Genomic DNA, 13126 nt, shown 5'->3' with positions numbered 1-13126 from the left:
CCTATTTTGGAAAAATAACTTGCCCAAATCACATAGTATATATTGAACACAGGCTTTGTAATAAAGGCATCAATTCTAGACTGAATCTCTTAGCAGGGAAGTTAAGTGAGATCATGTTAGTGGTGACTGAAGTTGCACTACTAACAATTTTTTTAATTTTTAATCTGAACCTACATGAGAGACACAGGAGTTTATTATCAGAAAATTATGTAAAATTGATTCATGTTCCAATTATAAGCCACCCTGCTCCTTTCTACCTTATAATCTCATTTTCTTCTCCTACATTGATATAAATCCTTGAATCCTCTGAATCCTATCAGATGTGCTTGGAAAATGCATCTTTAGGACCTTTATCTTCCAAGAAAATTGTGCTTTGTAGATATAAAATTTGGTTCTACTTTTGGATATGCTTTGCTTATTGTAATGCTTGCAGAAGAACTAGCAAGGGTATGAAACTCAAGGTAAGCCTATAAAAACTAAAATAAGAAGTTCAAATCTGGGATGCCTGGGGGGCTCAGCAGTTAAGCCTCTGCCTTTGGCTCAGGGCATGATCCCAGTTCCGGGATAAGTCCCACATCAGGCTCCCTGTGAGGAGCCTGCTTCTCCCTCTGCCTATGTCTCTGCCTCTGTGTGTGTGTCTTTCATGAATAAATAAATAAAATCTTAAAAAAAAAAAAAAAGAAGTTCAAATCTGTAAGATATGGGATATAGACCAATCAATAAAATTGGGCTATTTAGGCAGTTGACAAAAATTAAGAAGTATTCATCTTTTAGGCAGAGTAAGAGTCTTACATATACAGAATTGGTATAGTTACCTTTCTAAATGACATCATTCCCTTCCAAGATATGATGTCTGGAAAAGAAGTGTTATCTTTTCAAATGAGATGAAGGCAGTTTCTAAGACTATTTAATTTTCCAAGCAGATCCAAAATGAGAATTAGATCATTTATGTATCTATTTTTTACCTTTGTGTTAGTAATAGCTATATTTTCCTCTCTGAACTTCCTTCAATGCATAGTAATAGGAAATAGGATTTTTCCTTTTATTTCATAAGTTTCTAAAACCAAATGCTGTATAGCCATCTTAGTTTAATCCAAAAATTCAAACCATTAAATCATAACTCTGTTTATTATAAAATATTAAAAATTTGTTTCTGAATTGTGAGTCCCCTAATTCTTAGGAAAGGACCATAACAAATGTGTTGAGCCTTTTTTTACTTAAGGTTATGGAAAAATAATTAACATCCTCAAGCCTAATCATTCCAACTTGTATGGAGCATAAAACCATAAGAACTATGTGAATCAAATTTCCCCTTTTTGTTTGTGTTTAAATCTCTGTATTATGTTAAAAGGTATTTAATGCTTGAAAGCTTTGACCTTGCCTGGGATAGGAGCCAATTCAATCTTTTCTTGGATAGAATTAAGCCCAAGTCATATGATCAATAAATGCAACAGGCATAGTAAATGTCCTTCCTCCAGGACACCGCCAGATAGCACAGACCACACAATATTGGTGAATGAGCTTTTCAAGTTCTTTCATGTCTCAAATCTTTTGAAACCAACCACCTATTTTCTTAAACTTCCTTCATCTGTTAAGCATAGGCTTTTTTTTTATTTTTCTTCTGATTAGAAATAACATGGGGATTTTTTTTTTTTTTTTTTTTTTGGCTAAAGTGAATCCAACTTCTTAAATAGATATATAATAAAAAGTAGCATGCTCTAAGATTAGTGATGTCAATATTATTACATTTATATTATATATTACTATATCAATCATAAATATAGAAATACATCTTATAGAAAATATATATTATATAAAATATGTTAATATATTATTAAGCTGGTGATCATAAGGACAAATTATTGAACTACTACATGTTTTGGCTTTGTACATTCCATATTGTTCTTATTATAAACAATAAATTGAATGCAGTGCCATATATAATAGTAAACTATGCTTTATGTATAAGATATTATATGTAGAGTATATAATGCATAATGTAAATACATACTATCTTATATGTAGAATACATCTAAAAGATGAGCCTATTATTGGCCAAGCACTATTCTAAAAATTCTATATGCATTGACTCATTTAGATCCTAAGCAATGAAGACAACAGAGTCAAGATTTGAACACAGGTAATTTGGTACATGAGTCCATGCCCCTATCCAATATGCCCTTCAGCTGTATTGTGACCATATTACACAATGGCAGCTATTATCATTGCTGTTATTCTTGAGTCATAATAAGAATTGTGGAGCATATATCTGACCTCTTACCATCTCTACACTTCAGCTCCCAAAACAGTAATCCATCCAGGTAACTTCTACTTCCCTATGTAGTCTGACTCTTTCTGGGCCTTTATCTAAAAAGTGTTCTTAGCACATCTTAACATTCTTAAGTCACTGAATACATTTGTTTAAAAGGTAATTTGTCTTTTTCTAAAATTTGTGAATGATTTTAAAACTTTAAGTGCATAGAGTTCTAATAACATAGATGATAGTAATAACAAAACTGTGAAGAATAGTTTCCTCTGCACATTATATATTTATAAATGTAGTTATTCCTTTCCCTGAGTATGTAAGTGGACTTTATAACTTTGCAAACACAGGTTAGCAAACTTCCAGGCAATTAGTGTCCACTAAGGAAAAAAATCTAGGAAAAAAATCTGGATTAACCAGTCAAAGCAAGGTAAAAATTTAATTAAGAAACAAATTATACTAGTTTCCTCTAGCAAAATGTTTCCTTGACATTTTCACTTACTCTTATTTAAGAATCTCCAATAAAGTTCCATGTCTTGGATCATTACCTATGCCTTCTTTAAACTGTGCCATCTGGATTTTATTCTCATAGGAATCCTGCAGTCTGTCTCTTCAAGGTCACTAATGATGCCTTCATTTTAAATTTCAGTGTGTATTTTCTTAGTCTTTATTTATCTTGACTTCTCTGGAATATTTGATTAAGTGGATCACTTCCCCAAATCAAAATCTGTCTTCAGCTTTCATTGCATTAATCAGGTTTTCCTATTTTATCTTTCCTTCTTGCATCTCTCTTTATTAAACAAATATTCATTTAGTACCTGCTATAGGTGAGGCACTGTTCTAGGCACTGGGGACGGTGACAAATAATATATAAGTCCCTGCCTACCTAAAGGTTATTGATGTATTTTACTTCCATCAATTTACCAAAGCCCATCCTCCTCCCTCCTGCACATATACATCTCTTTCCACTTTTTCTTTACTCCTTTAAATAATCCATTTTCATGTTATCAACTACTGCTCTCAAGCAGACTACTCTCAATATAGATAGACATGGGGTTCAAATCCTGAATCCGAGATTTGTTAGTAATAGTAACCACTGGTGGGATACCTGGGTGGCTTAGCAGTTAAGTGTCTGCCTTTGGTTTAGGGCATAATCCCAGGATCTGGGATCAAGTCCTACATCAGGCTCTTTGTGGGGAGCCTGCTTCTCCCTCTACCTATGTCTCTGTCTCTCTCTCTGTGTATCTCATGAATAAATAAATAAAATCTTTAAAAAATAATAATAACCATTGATAAGTTACTTAAATACTCTAAGAATTGCTTTTCTCATCTGAAAAGTGGGAGTTATGATCAAACATACATCATTGTCATGAAATAAATTAGAAAATACATATGAAGTGTTTAAATTATCTGGCACTTAACAGCAAGCATGCTGTTAACAGAAGTTAATGGTGATTCCTTTCTTACTCCTTTATTATCCATGTTCTTATCCTTAATCTACTTCAACTATATCATCTCAAGTTGATTGATAAACCCCCTTTCTGGATGACTCTGCAACCTCAAATTCTGTGTGTCCAAAACCATGATAATTTTATTTTCTTGTATGTTAGATTTTTGCTTGAATTTCTCGTTTAGATAACAATCTGTATCATTCTTCAGGTCACTGGAGTTGAAAATTGTGAACTCCTGCATCTCTTTAAGCCTATAGAAAGAGTCACTGTTGAAACTTTTAGGCATTTTGAGGACAAGACCCATATTTTGTTCATCACAGCATCCCAAATTGTAACAGAATCAATGCCCAAAAATGCCAGTTGAGTAAAAAATAAGTGAATAAATCAATTAGAATTGATAAGGAAGGAAGACTAGCTAGAGGTTTTGTTGAGGACAGAGAGTGGGTACAGAATGGTTAAGGGATTTGTAGAGGGGGAACCTCAGGACAGAGTGGAATTATAATTTACAATCTTGGAAGTAAATCGATTCCTAAGGACAATAAAGACATACTGATGGGTATTGTCAAAGTGGAGGAAGTGCCCTCTATAGAGCAGTTTGCCTAGCTTTTAAGCTCACAAATAGGTATTGACCTCTTAGTTCCTTTCACTTTGAGGAAGTACATGGACAGTTTGTCCTCCAAATGACTGTTGTTGCCACCGTTTTCATACCCATTAGCCATTTATGCTCCAAATTGAGGGCTTCAGGGAAAATGCTTGATGTTTTTATGTTTTTCCCTTAATTGGAGTGGAGCTTTGTGCCCACACAGCCTGTCTGCTATTGTTGCATCATATCTACACTTTTAGCCAGCTTCCAAAATTCCCTAGATGTCAATTGCCTAGGAAATGGTGTTCTCCATAGCAAGGACCTTGAATAATCAAACTGCCACATCCATGCTATGACAAGTATGGTGATTACTCTCTAAAGATAATCCCATTACAGATATGTTTCTCTCCTTGTGTGGACTCTGGGGAAAACTAATCAATTTCTAAATAAACACTATTGTTTTAGAATAATTGAAATGAGCATAAGTCTTTGAAAGTGTTGGATAACTTTCCACATAGGGAAGAAATGCTTGTCACAGTCAAAAGGAATACAGTATGTCATATTCTCCTACTATTGTTTGTGATGAAAATTCAAGCAAATAATATATTTTCATATGCTGCAGAGCAAATTTTGCCTCTAATATAATACTGAACCATCAAGAATAATTATTGTAGTAGGTAACTGTATAGGAGTTAATGTGCAATGAAATATGTAACATCTAAATATATATGATTTTCTAAAAAACATTTTTCCAAAACATTTATTATTATTATATTACCATTTCAATTAATTATTTAAGAATTATGAGTCTTAAGTTTTGGCAATAAAATGGTCTATAATTTTAGAAACCTATATAGCATTTTTAAAAATTGAATATACCTAATTGCCTGTTACCATTTAAGACAGAGATTTTTTTTAAAAATTTTATAATCTGAGACTATTTTCACTTGGCTAATTTGAATTTTCACAATGAATTTAATCAAAAATAATTCTACTGTAAGACAAAATGATAAGATATCTAAATTAATATTTTCAAATAGTAATTTTTATTCAATTTGTCTATAGCCCTACCCATATCCTATTTCTGTTTTGAAACATATTTGATACTTGTTTCTTTAAAGCAGACATAATTTTCACTTGACTTTATTTTCCTTGTGTTTATCAGGTATTTTGCAATATGGATCTTACTGGGGGAGGTTGGACTGTAATACAACATCGTGAAGATGGAAGTCTAGATTTCCAAAGAGGTTGGAAAGAATATAAAATGGTAAGATGGAAGAATTTACATAGTTTTGATGTTTTATCATGAGGTTATCTTCACCACACTATGTGATGAACCCTTGTATTTTTAGGTGTTTTCAGTTATTTAAAAAATAAAATATACATTAGTCACATTATTTTTATTAAACACAAAACACTCATAAATCATTTTCAGGAAATGATTTCCATATGTGCATCAGAAAGAAAAATGTATTACTGAAATTATTTGGTGAACTGTTATGTATTATCTGGATTTGTTCCTGGTCAAATGAGGGTGGGGGTAGCTAGCACACAGACCCAGGCTGGGTACATGAACCAGGACAAGGGAGGCCTGCAGGGCTGTGGATTATAGAGAGGAACGAATAGTGGCCTCACACAAATAGATGGTAAGTTGTTACTGGGTGTTGACTAAGAGCTCCTCCATGTGGCTGGGTTGGGCTTGTCTCAGTATGGTGATTCAGGGTCATCAGACTTCTTATGTGGCAGTTGGCATCCCTCAGGCATAAAAATAAAAGTTCCTACACCTTTTTAATGGATTATTAGACTGAGAAATTGCACTGTATCACTTCCATTGCTTTCTTTGGTTAAAGTTAATAACAGGGCCAGTCTACATCCAAGATGTGAGGAGTACACAAGGGTATGAACTGTGAGGTATGGTTCATTCAGGGCATCCAAAATAATAGCAGACATCATGGTCACCATCACTGTCATCATAGCTAACCTTTCCAGTGCTTAATATGAGCCATAAATTCTTACTTATTTTTTATATCAAAACTATTAGCTGTTTCCATTTTAAGAGGAAAGTGAGCAAGTTGAGAGATCAATTTTTCCAAGATAATATAGTAGATAGTTTAAATAATGAATAATCCAGTAATCATATAGTCAATGCCTACAATATTAACTATTAAGATATGCTGACAGAATGTCAAGATACAGTAATGGAAAACACTTCCATTTATGGACTTATTCTCATATTTTAAATCTAAATATTCTGGATAACTCTTGTCTTGGCCAATTTTTGACAAGTTCTCCTCTCAAGAGGTAAAGAAAAAGGTGAAGAGAAATGTTGTACTGGTCTAAGTTCTGTCTTGTTATTCTTTTAGAAAATATGTAAAAACTGTAGCTAATCAGCATCACAGTTCATATATTAGTAGGTTAATAGGTGGTCAAATGACAGTTAAAAGGGTTTTAATAAATGAAGGGGGAATCTTGTGGTGTCTCTGTGTCTACAATATATTTTTTTTATCAGATACCCAGTTGAACGCTCAGAATGTAGGTTAATAAATTTTTGAGTTTACACAAAGTTGGAACTTGATGTCTTGGCTACAGCAAACAAGATAGGATTCTACAGAGATAATGTGGTGTTTCATCTAGACCAAAAATACATAAAATGAAGTGAGAAAATAGAATAAAAGTGACAAATTAGCTTAAGAACCTAGTATTTAAAATATGGATAGATTTACTTGACTATAAGCTCATTTCATGCTGTTGGCTACTAAAAACAAACTAGTGTACTCAGTATACAGTAATAGTTTGTGGTCTCAGAAAACTCAGAACTCAAGGGTGTCTGCCATAGTCCATTTACATCAAGAATATACTTTAAGTTCTGGTGGATTTTTTTTATAAATTTATTTTTTATTGGTGTTCAATTTGCCAACATATAGAATAACACCCAGTGCTCATCCAATCAAGTGCCCCCCTTCAGTGCCCTTCACCCAGTCACCCCCACCCCCCGGCCCACCTCCCCTTCCACCACCCGTAGTTCGTTTCCCAGAGTTAAAAGTCTCTCATGTTCTGTCTCCCTTTCTGATATTTTCCACTCTTTTTTTCTCCTTTCTCCTTTATTCCCTTTCACTATTTTTTATATTCCCCAAATGAATGAGAACATATAATGTTTGTCCTTCTCCGACTGACTTACTTCACTCAGCATAATACCCTCCAGTTCCATCCACGTTGAAGCAAATGGTGGGTATTTGTCATTTCTAAGGGCTGAGTAATATTCCATTGTATACATAGACCACAGCTTCTTTATCCATTCATCTTTCGATGGACACCGAGGTTCCTTCCACTGTTTGGCTATTGTGGACATTGCTGTTATAAATATTGGGATGCAGGTGTCCTGCCGTTTCACTGCATCTGTATCTTTGGGGTAAATCCCCAGCAGTGCAATTGCTGGGTCGTAGGGCAGATCTATTTTTAACTCTTTGAGGAACCTCCACACAGTTTTCCAGAGTGGCTACACCAGTTCACATTCCCACCAACAGTGCAGGAGGGTTCCCCTTTCTCCACATCCTCTCCAACATTTGTGGTTTCCTGCCTTGTTAATTTTCCCCATTCTCACTGGTGTGAGGTGGTATCTCATTGTGGTTTTGGTTTGTATTTCCCTGATGGCCAGTGATGCGGAGCATTTTCTCATGTGCTTGTTGGCCATGTCTATGTCTTCCTCTGTGAGATTTCTGTTCATGTCTTTTGCCCATTTCATGATTGGATTGTTTGTTTCTTTGCTGTTGAGTTTAATAAGTTCTTTATAGATCTTGGAAACTAGCCCTTTATCTGATACGTCATTTGCAAATATCTTCTCCCATTCTGTAGGTTGTCTTTTAGTTTTGTTGACTGTATCTTTTGCTGTGCAAAAGCTTCTTATCTTGATGAAGTCCCAATAGTTCATTTTTGCTTTTGTTTCTTTTGCCTTCATGGATGTATCTTGCAAGAAGTTGCTGTGGCCGAGTTCAAAAAGGGTGTTGCCTGTGTTCTCCTCTAGGATTTTGATGGAATCTTGTCTCACATTTAGATTTCTGGTGGATTTTGAACAAATGAACTTATCCTATGAGGTGCAAGCAGGATGAATTAATGGGGCTCTAACTTAGAGGAAAAAAAGAGAATTAGGTATAAACCTGTCTGATGGCTATTTAAATTGATTGGTTGGAGGTAGATGTACTAGAGCCTGCTTCTCACAGTGCAGTCCAGAAACCAATAGCACTAACACTGCCTGGGAACTTATGAGAAAGGCAGCATCTCAAACTCCATCCAAGGCTTCCTGAATTAGAATCTGCATTTTAACACTGCTTTAAAGAGAGAAGCTCCATGACAAATGGAAGAACATTCTAGAGAGGGAAAAGTGACTGCTTATAGACAAAACTCTCTAATGACTTTAGACTAACGTGAATGGACTGTCTATTAAGTGGTGAGGACCTCTCTTCAGTGGAAAAACCCTAGTAGATAGCAAATCATCAGGATTATTACAGAGAATATTGGTTCTACTTTAAGGTCTCCTTCTGCCTATGTGATTCTAAGAACACATGGGAAAAATTTAATCTAAGTTCCAAAAGAGGACCTTGCGTTATGTCTATATCAACAGTTTGAGTATTTGCTCTAGCATTTACACATGAAGTGGTTTTTGGCAAATCATTTAACCCATACCTTAACTTCCTCATTAGTTAAAAGGAGACATTAATGATAATATCTCACCTTCCTTGCAGGGATGTTGTGGGGATTAGATATAAATAAAGCACTTGGCACACTAAATTTTCAATAAACAGGAGTAATTACCCAAGATTAAGACATCAAAGACTCTAAAATTTTTACTTAGCTCTGCCAAAAATATTATTTTGCAAACTACTTGACTCACGATTACTTTCACCACTAAAATGGAATGTGAAGAAGTCATCTGAGAATCAGACTATAGATATAGGTTTAGGCAAATCTGAAATATATTACTATTAATATCAATGACAATAGAAAAATGAATATAAAGTTATCATTGTGGTGACTTTCCAAAATGCTGAGTTATTATCTGTTACCATCTGCTGCCTTGGCAAACAGGCCTGTTGAGTAAGATGGACTGACATGTGAAGTACAGCATTGATTCATGTCTTATAAGTATTTACCAGAGATATATATATATTTTTAAGCAATTTTTTTCATCATGTGAGGCTGAATTATTCTTTAATTTAGATTTTGGGGGAGTTTACCCTCCTCCCTTTTTTAAAAAATAGAAAGATCATCCTATTTCATTCAAACTAGAACAGTGTATCAGCTGAGTGTCAATTCTACATGATCAGAAAATAGACATAAGCTCCAGAAATCTGAAACATTTTGGCAAAAATGAGTGGAACTGCTTTTTTAAGAGAATTCATTGCGTGTCACAACTGGGTTAAATCTCACCAAAACACATGGTAGAAAGTGTTTCTGTTGTTTTCCTCCAGAGATTTAACCTAAAGACCAAATAGCATGAGTCCAAAAAGAATGAATGTAGGCTCCTTTATGCCAGTTCTTATCAGTCACACCCTCTTCTGTTCCCTGGATCAGGAGAACTGGCTGCTAGGGTGCCTGTCCTTTGGGAAAACACGAACTTCTTGGCAGGCACCACTTCCTCCTCAATCTTCCCTAATATACTGGTGTACATCAAGATGCTTCACCTCCTTCTTGAGTACTGAATACTGAAATAAAATTCTCCCCCCTCTCCTCCCTTTCTGCCTTACTTCTCTCCTTCCCTTCATTCTGGTTACTATCTATGGGCTGCCTCTTTTCTCATAAGGTTTCCAGAACAGTATGTTAAAATTATCAGCACATGAATCACAAATACATATTGTAATTTATTATTTTTTGAACATCTCTCAACATGGAAGATTTGCAGTGTATTTGATGCTTAACATTGGCTTTAAGCCTACAAAAGTCTTTTACCTGAGCTTTGTTTTCACTTAACCTTTATGAGGGGATTCAGCAAAATCTGGTTTATGGATTTGTAAAGATGTTTGCTGAGAGAGAAGTCTGCAGTGGGCCTTTTTAATGAGGCACTTAGGGAACTATATTAACTCTTTCAAGCCATGAGGATAGCATTTAGTGGCCTCCAGCAATAACACTTATCAGCAGTACTTTTTGCATAGATGAAGCCAAATCAAGCTAGGAGTTCCAAATAGTACCCTAGTGGCCTAACTTTATAGAACGTAGTGACTAATGCCCTGGAGACAACCTGCCTTTGTATTGAAAACAGTTACCCCCATAAACAGAACTTCCTATTGACACAAATATTTCGATCTAAGTGCCATACCTTCTGGGAGTTCTTTGTTTCTGGAAAGAAATTAAGAGCATATTTTCAACTGCTTTTTAACATCTTCACATGAAAAAGAGAAAAATATATAGGAAACTTAAAATGTTGAAATAAATCATTCTTTTGATCTTTCATGGGCTGAGTGTCTCAGCAGTTAGAGTAGATACATGATTAAATTGTGTATTAAAGCACCCCTGAAAAGCCACAGATCAGTAACCCAGCTTCATATCTATTTTTTTAATTGTTTATATGAAAAAACATGAAACCCATCGAATACATTAACTGTGTCTGGTTTCAATTGTGTTCCAGCTATAGAAAGTCAACACTTCCTATAAGCATTATCAGACCAAAAAAAAAAAAAAAAAAAAAAAGGCAGCAAAGCATCAGAGACAATTACTTTATTACATTGGAAACATACATACAACCAAAACTGAATATTTCTGCAGGTCTTGGCAAAAACTAATGACTATTGATCTTTCTTCTATATGCATTTTTTATTAACAATATGAGACTTTTAGGGCCAACTTTAAGTCAGCATTAATTTAGGTTAAGTTCCAGTGCCTTTTTGCTTTTTATTAAAGAGCTAAAGGAGAAGCTTACCAATCTGTCTGAATTATGGTATCAAATCTTGCATATGATTGTGATTGAAGTAACTAAACATAATAGTTTTCATGGAAGGCTCTGACCTAGCATCATTGGATTTTTTTTTATAGAAAAGAAGAAATTCTATTTTTATTGCTATTTTTTATTGTTTTGATAGAGACTTGCTGTTTTTTTTTAGCATCAGCACTAAGTTTTGTATAAGCTTTTATGTTTCTTTATGTAGATATTACAGGCCTTTTGTAATAAAGTATAGACTATGGTAAGCTGTTATATGTACAGTAATGTATAAACCTATTTTTTAGGGGATTTTTAGGAAATATCTCTCCATTTCAGGCATCAGTATACATTTTCCTCAAGGATCGTCCCATAATACATAATAAAAACATGGCTCCTAATATGGAGCCCCATATAAAGATGAGGCTTAATGTGTACCACTCAGATAATTTGATCCTGGTTAATATAGTCTTCTTCATTTGCACTCAGAATAGCTATTCCACATCATAATTATATGATTCTCCACCTATGGTACACAGCACATTCACCTATGGAACCTTTCGGAGATGAGTATCTCTAAGTACACCCCAAATATCCTGAGTCAGAACCTCCATGTGGGAACCAATTCATCTCTAGTTTTAAAAAGCTCCACAGCTGTTTCTGATATGCACTCTTGGTGGAAAGCAAATGTCAAAACTATCAGTTTATTGGCATAAGTTTAAGATCTCGAAAAATACTTCTTTGTAGATCCTACAACTTAGGAGATATAGAGAGGAAGAGATTCAAAGAAATAGGACCATGGGAGAGTTGGAGAGGACACAGCCTCTCCCTGGCTTTAAGAAGCAAAAGTAAGAGTAGGAAAGTAGTCTAGGTGTTGGTTTATGTCACAGTTCAGCCCCAGTGTCAACCAGGTGGTTTTAAGTTCTTGTTTAATAATTAAAATTACAGTCCTCGTTTATATAAAACAACACTCAACTTGTCAGAAGAATACATTAGTTCCTACCATCTGAAAGTCTTTTAAATAATTGTTTCAGTATTCCCTTATTAATTTTCAGACTGACATGATCCTGGATGATTTTTGTTCCCTTTCTCATACAGAGTAGAAAGAAACCTGCTTCTCCTCAAATAGCTCACAAGTCTGGTGGGAGAGAGGCAAGTAAACAGAAAATTACTATGTATTTGTGATATGTCCTTTAATCAAAATGACAATGTCTAGATTTTTGTTGTTCTCATGTATCAACATTGAGCTAAATACTTTAGGTATCTTATATCTTTCTCACAACACTATATATAGAAATGACATTTTTAATCCCTGTTTTGCAGATAAGGAAACTGAGACTACGAAGTAGTATAGGAGGTTCCTCAGCAAATATGGGGCAGAGCAACGCTTCAAAATGGAGCAGAGATAGGGAGTAGATGTCATTTAATCAAAGCTAAGCCTTTGTTCCTAGGCAGTGGATTTGTAGTGTGCCTGATAAACTATCCAACAGATTGTTTACTAATGTGGGAACCCATTTTCCTTTCTTTGACTTATTTTTCATCTGTAGGATAAAACAATTGTTTCTGCATGGCTGCACTTAGCTTTTAGAAAGACTCCTCCCTACCCTATCTCTCTAACAGCCATTTCAATTCTCATGGCCAAACATTTTATTCCCATAATAGAACATGTTTAGACAGTTTTTCTGGGAAGGTCCATGAACTAGAATTTTTATTTCTAAAATCAAATTTTGTTACTCTCCTTTCAGTTGCTTCTTCCTCCCTTTTCACTCAGAAAAACCAAACAGTTTAGGGAGGGATGTCAATCTCCATGTAGAGGCAAGTACAAGCCTGTGTGTCGAGTTGGGGATGGAGGCTCTTATAGGAAGGACACTGATGTTCATCCATTTCTGAGACTCACTAGAGCTCACTGCCCCTTTTCCCTG

The 13126-nt window shown here is 34.8% G+C and overlaps 1 protein-coding gene across 10 annotated transcripts in view; it reads left to right on the top strand.

Moving 5' to 3' along the window:
- Positions 1-13126, top strand: part of ANGPT1 (angiopoietin 1) — a 356431-nt gene that overhangs the window by 303457 nt on the left and 39848 nt on the right. For all 10 annotated transcript variants that reach the window (XM_049093342.1, XM_049093343.1, XM_025450372.3 and 7 more), the window contains one exon: positions 5463-5564. In XM_049093342.1, the coding sequence (XP_048949299.1) occupies positions 5463-5564 (102 nt within the window). The remainder of the gene's footprint in view (positions 1-5462; positions 5565-13126) is intronic.

This window comes from Canis lupus, chromosome 13 (assembly GCF_003254725.2).
Source record: "Canis lupus dingo isolate Sandy chromosome 13, ASM325472v2, whole genome shotgun sequence".
NCBI classification, from domain to species: domain Eukaryota; kingdom Metazoa; phylum Chordata; class Mammalia; order Carnivora; family Canidae; genus Canis; species Canis lupus.
This window is presented reverse-complemented; position numbering and strand designations above follow the sequence as displayed.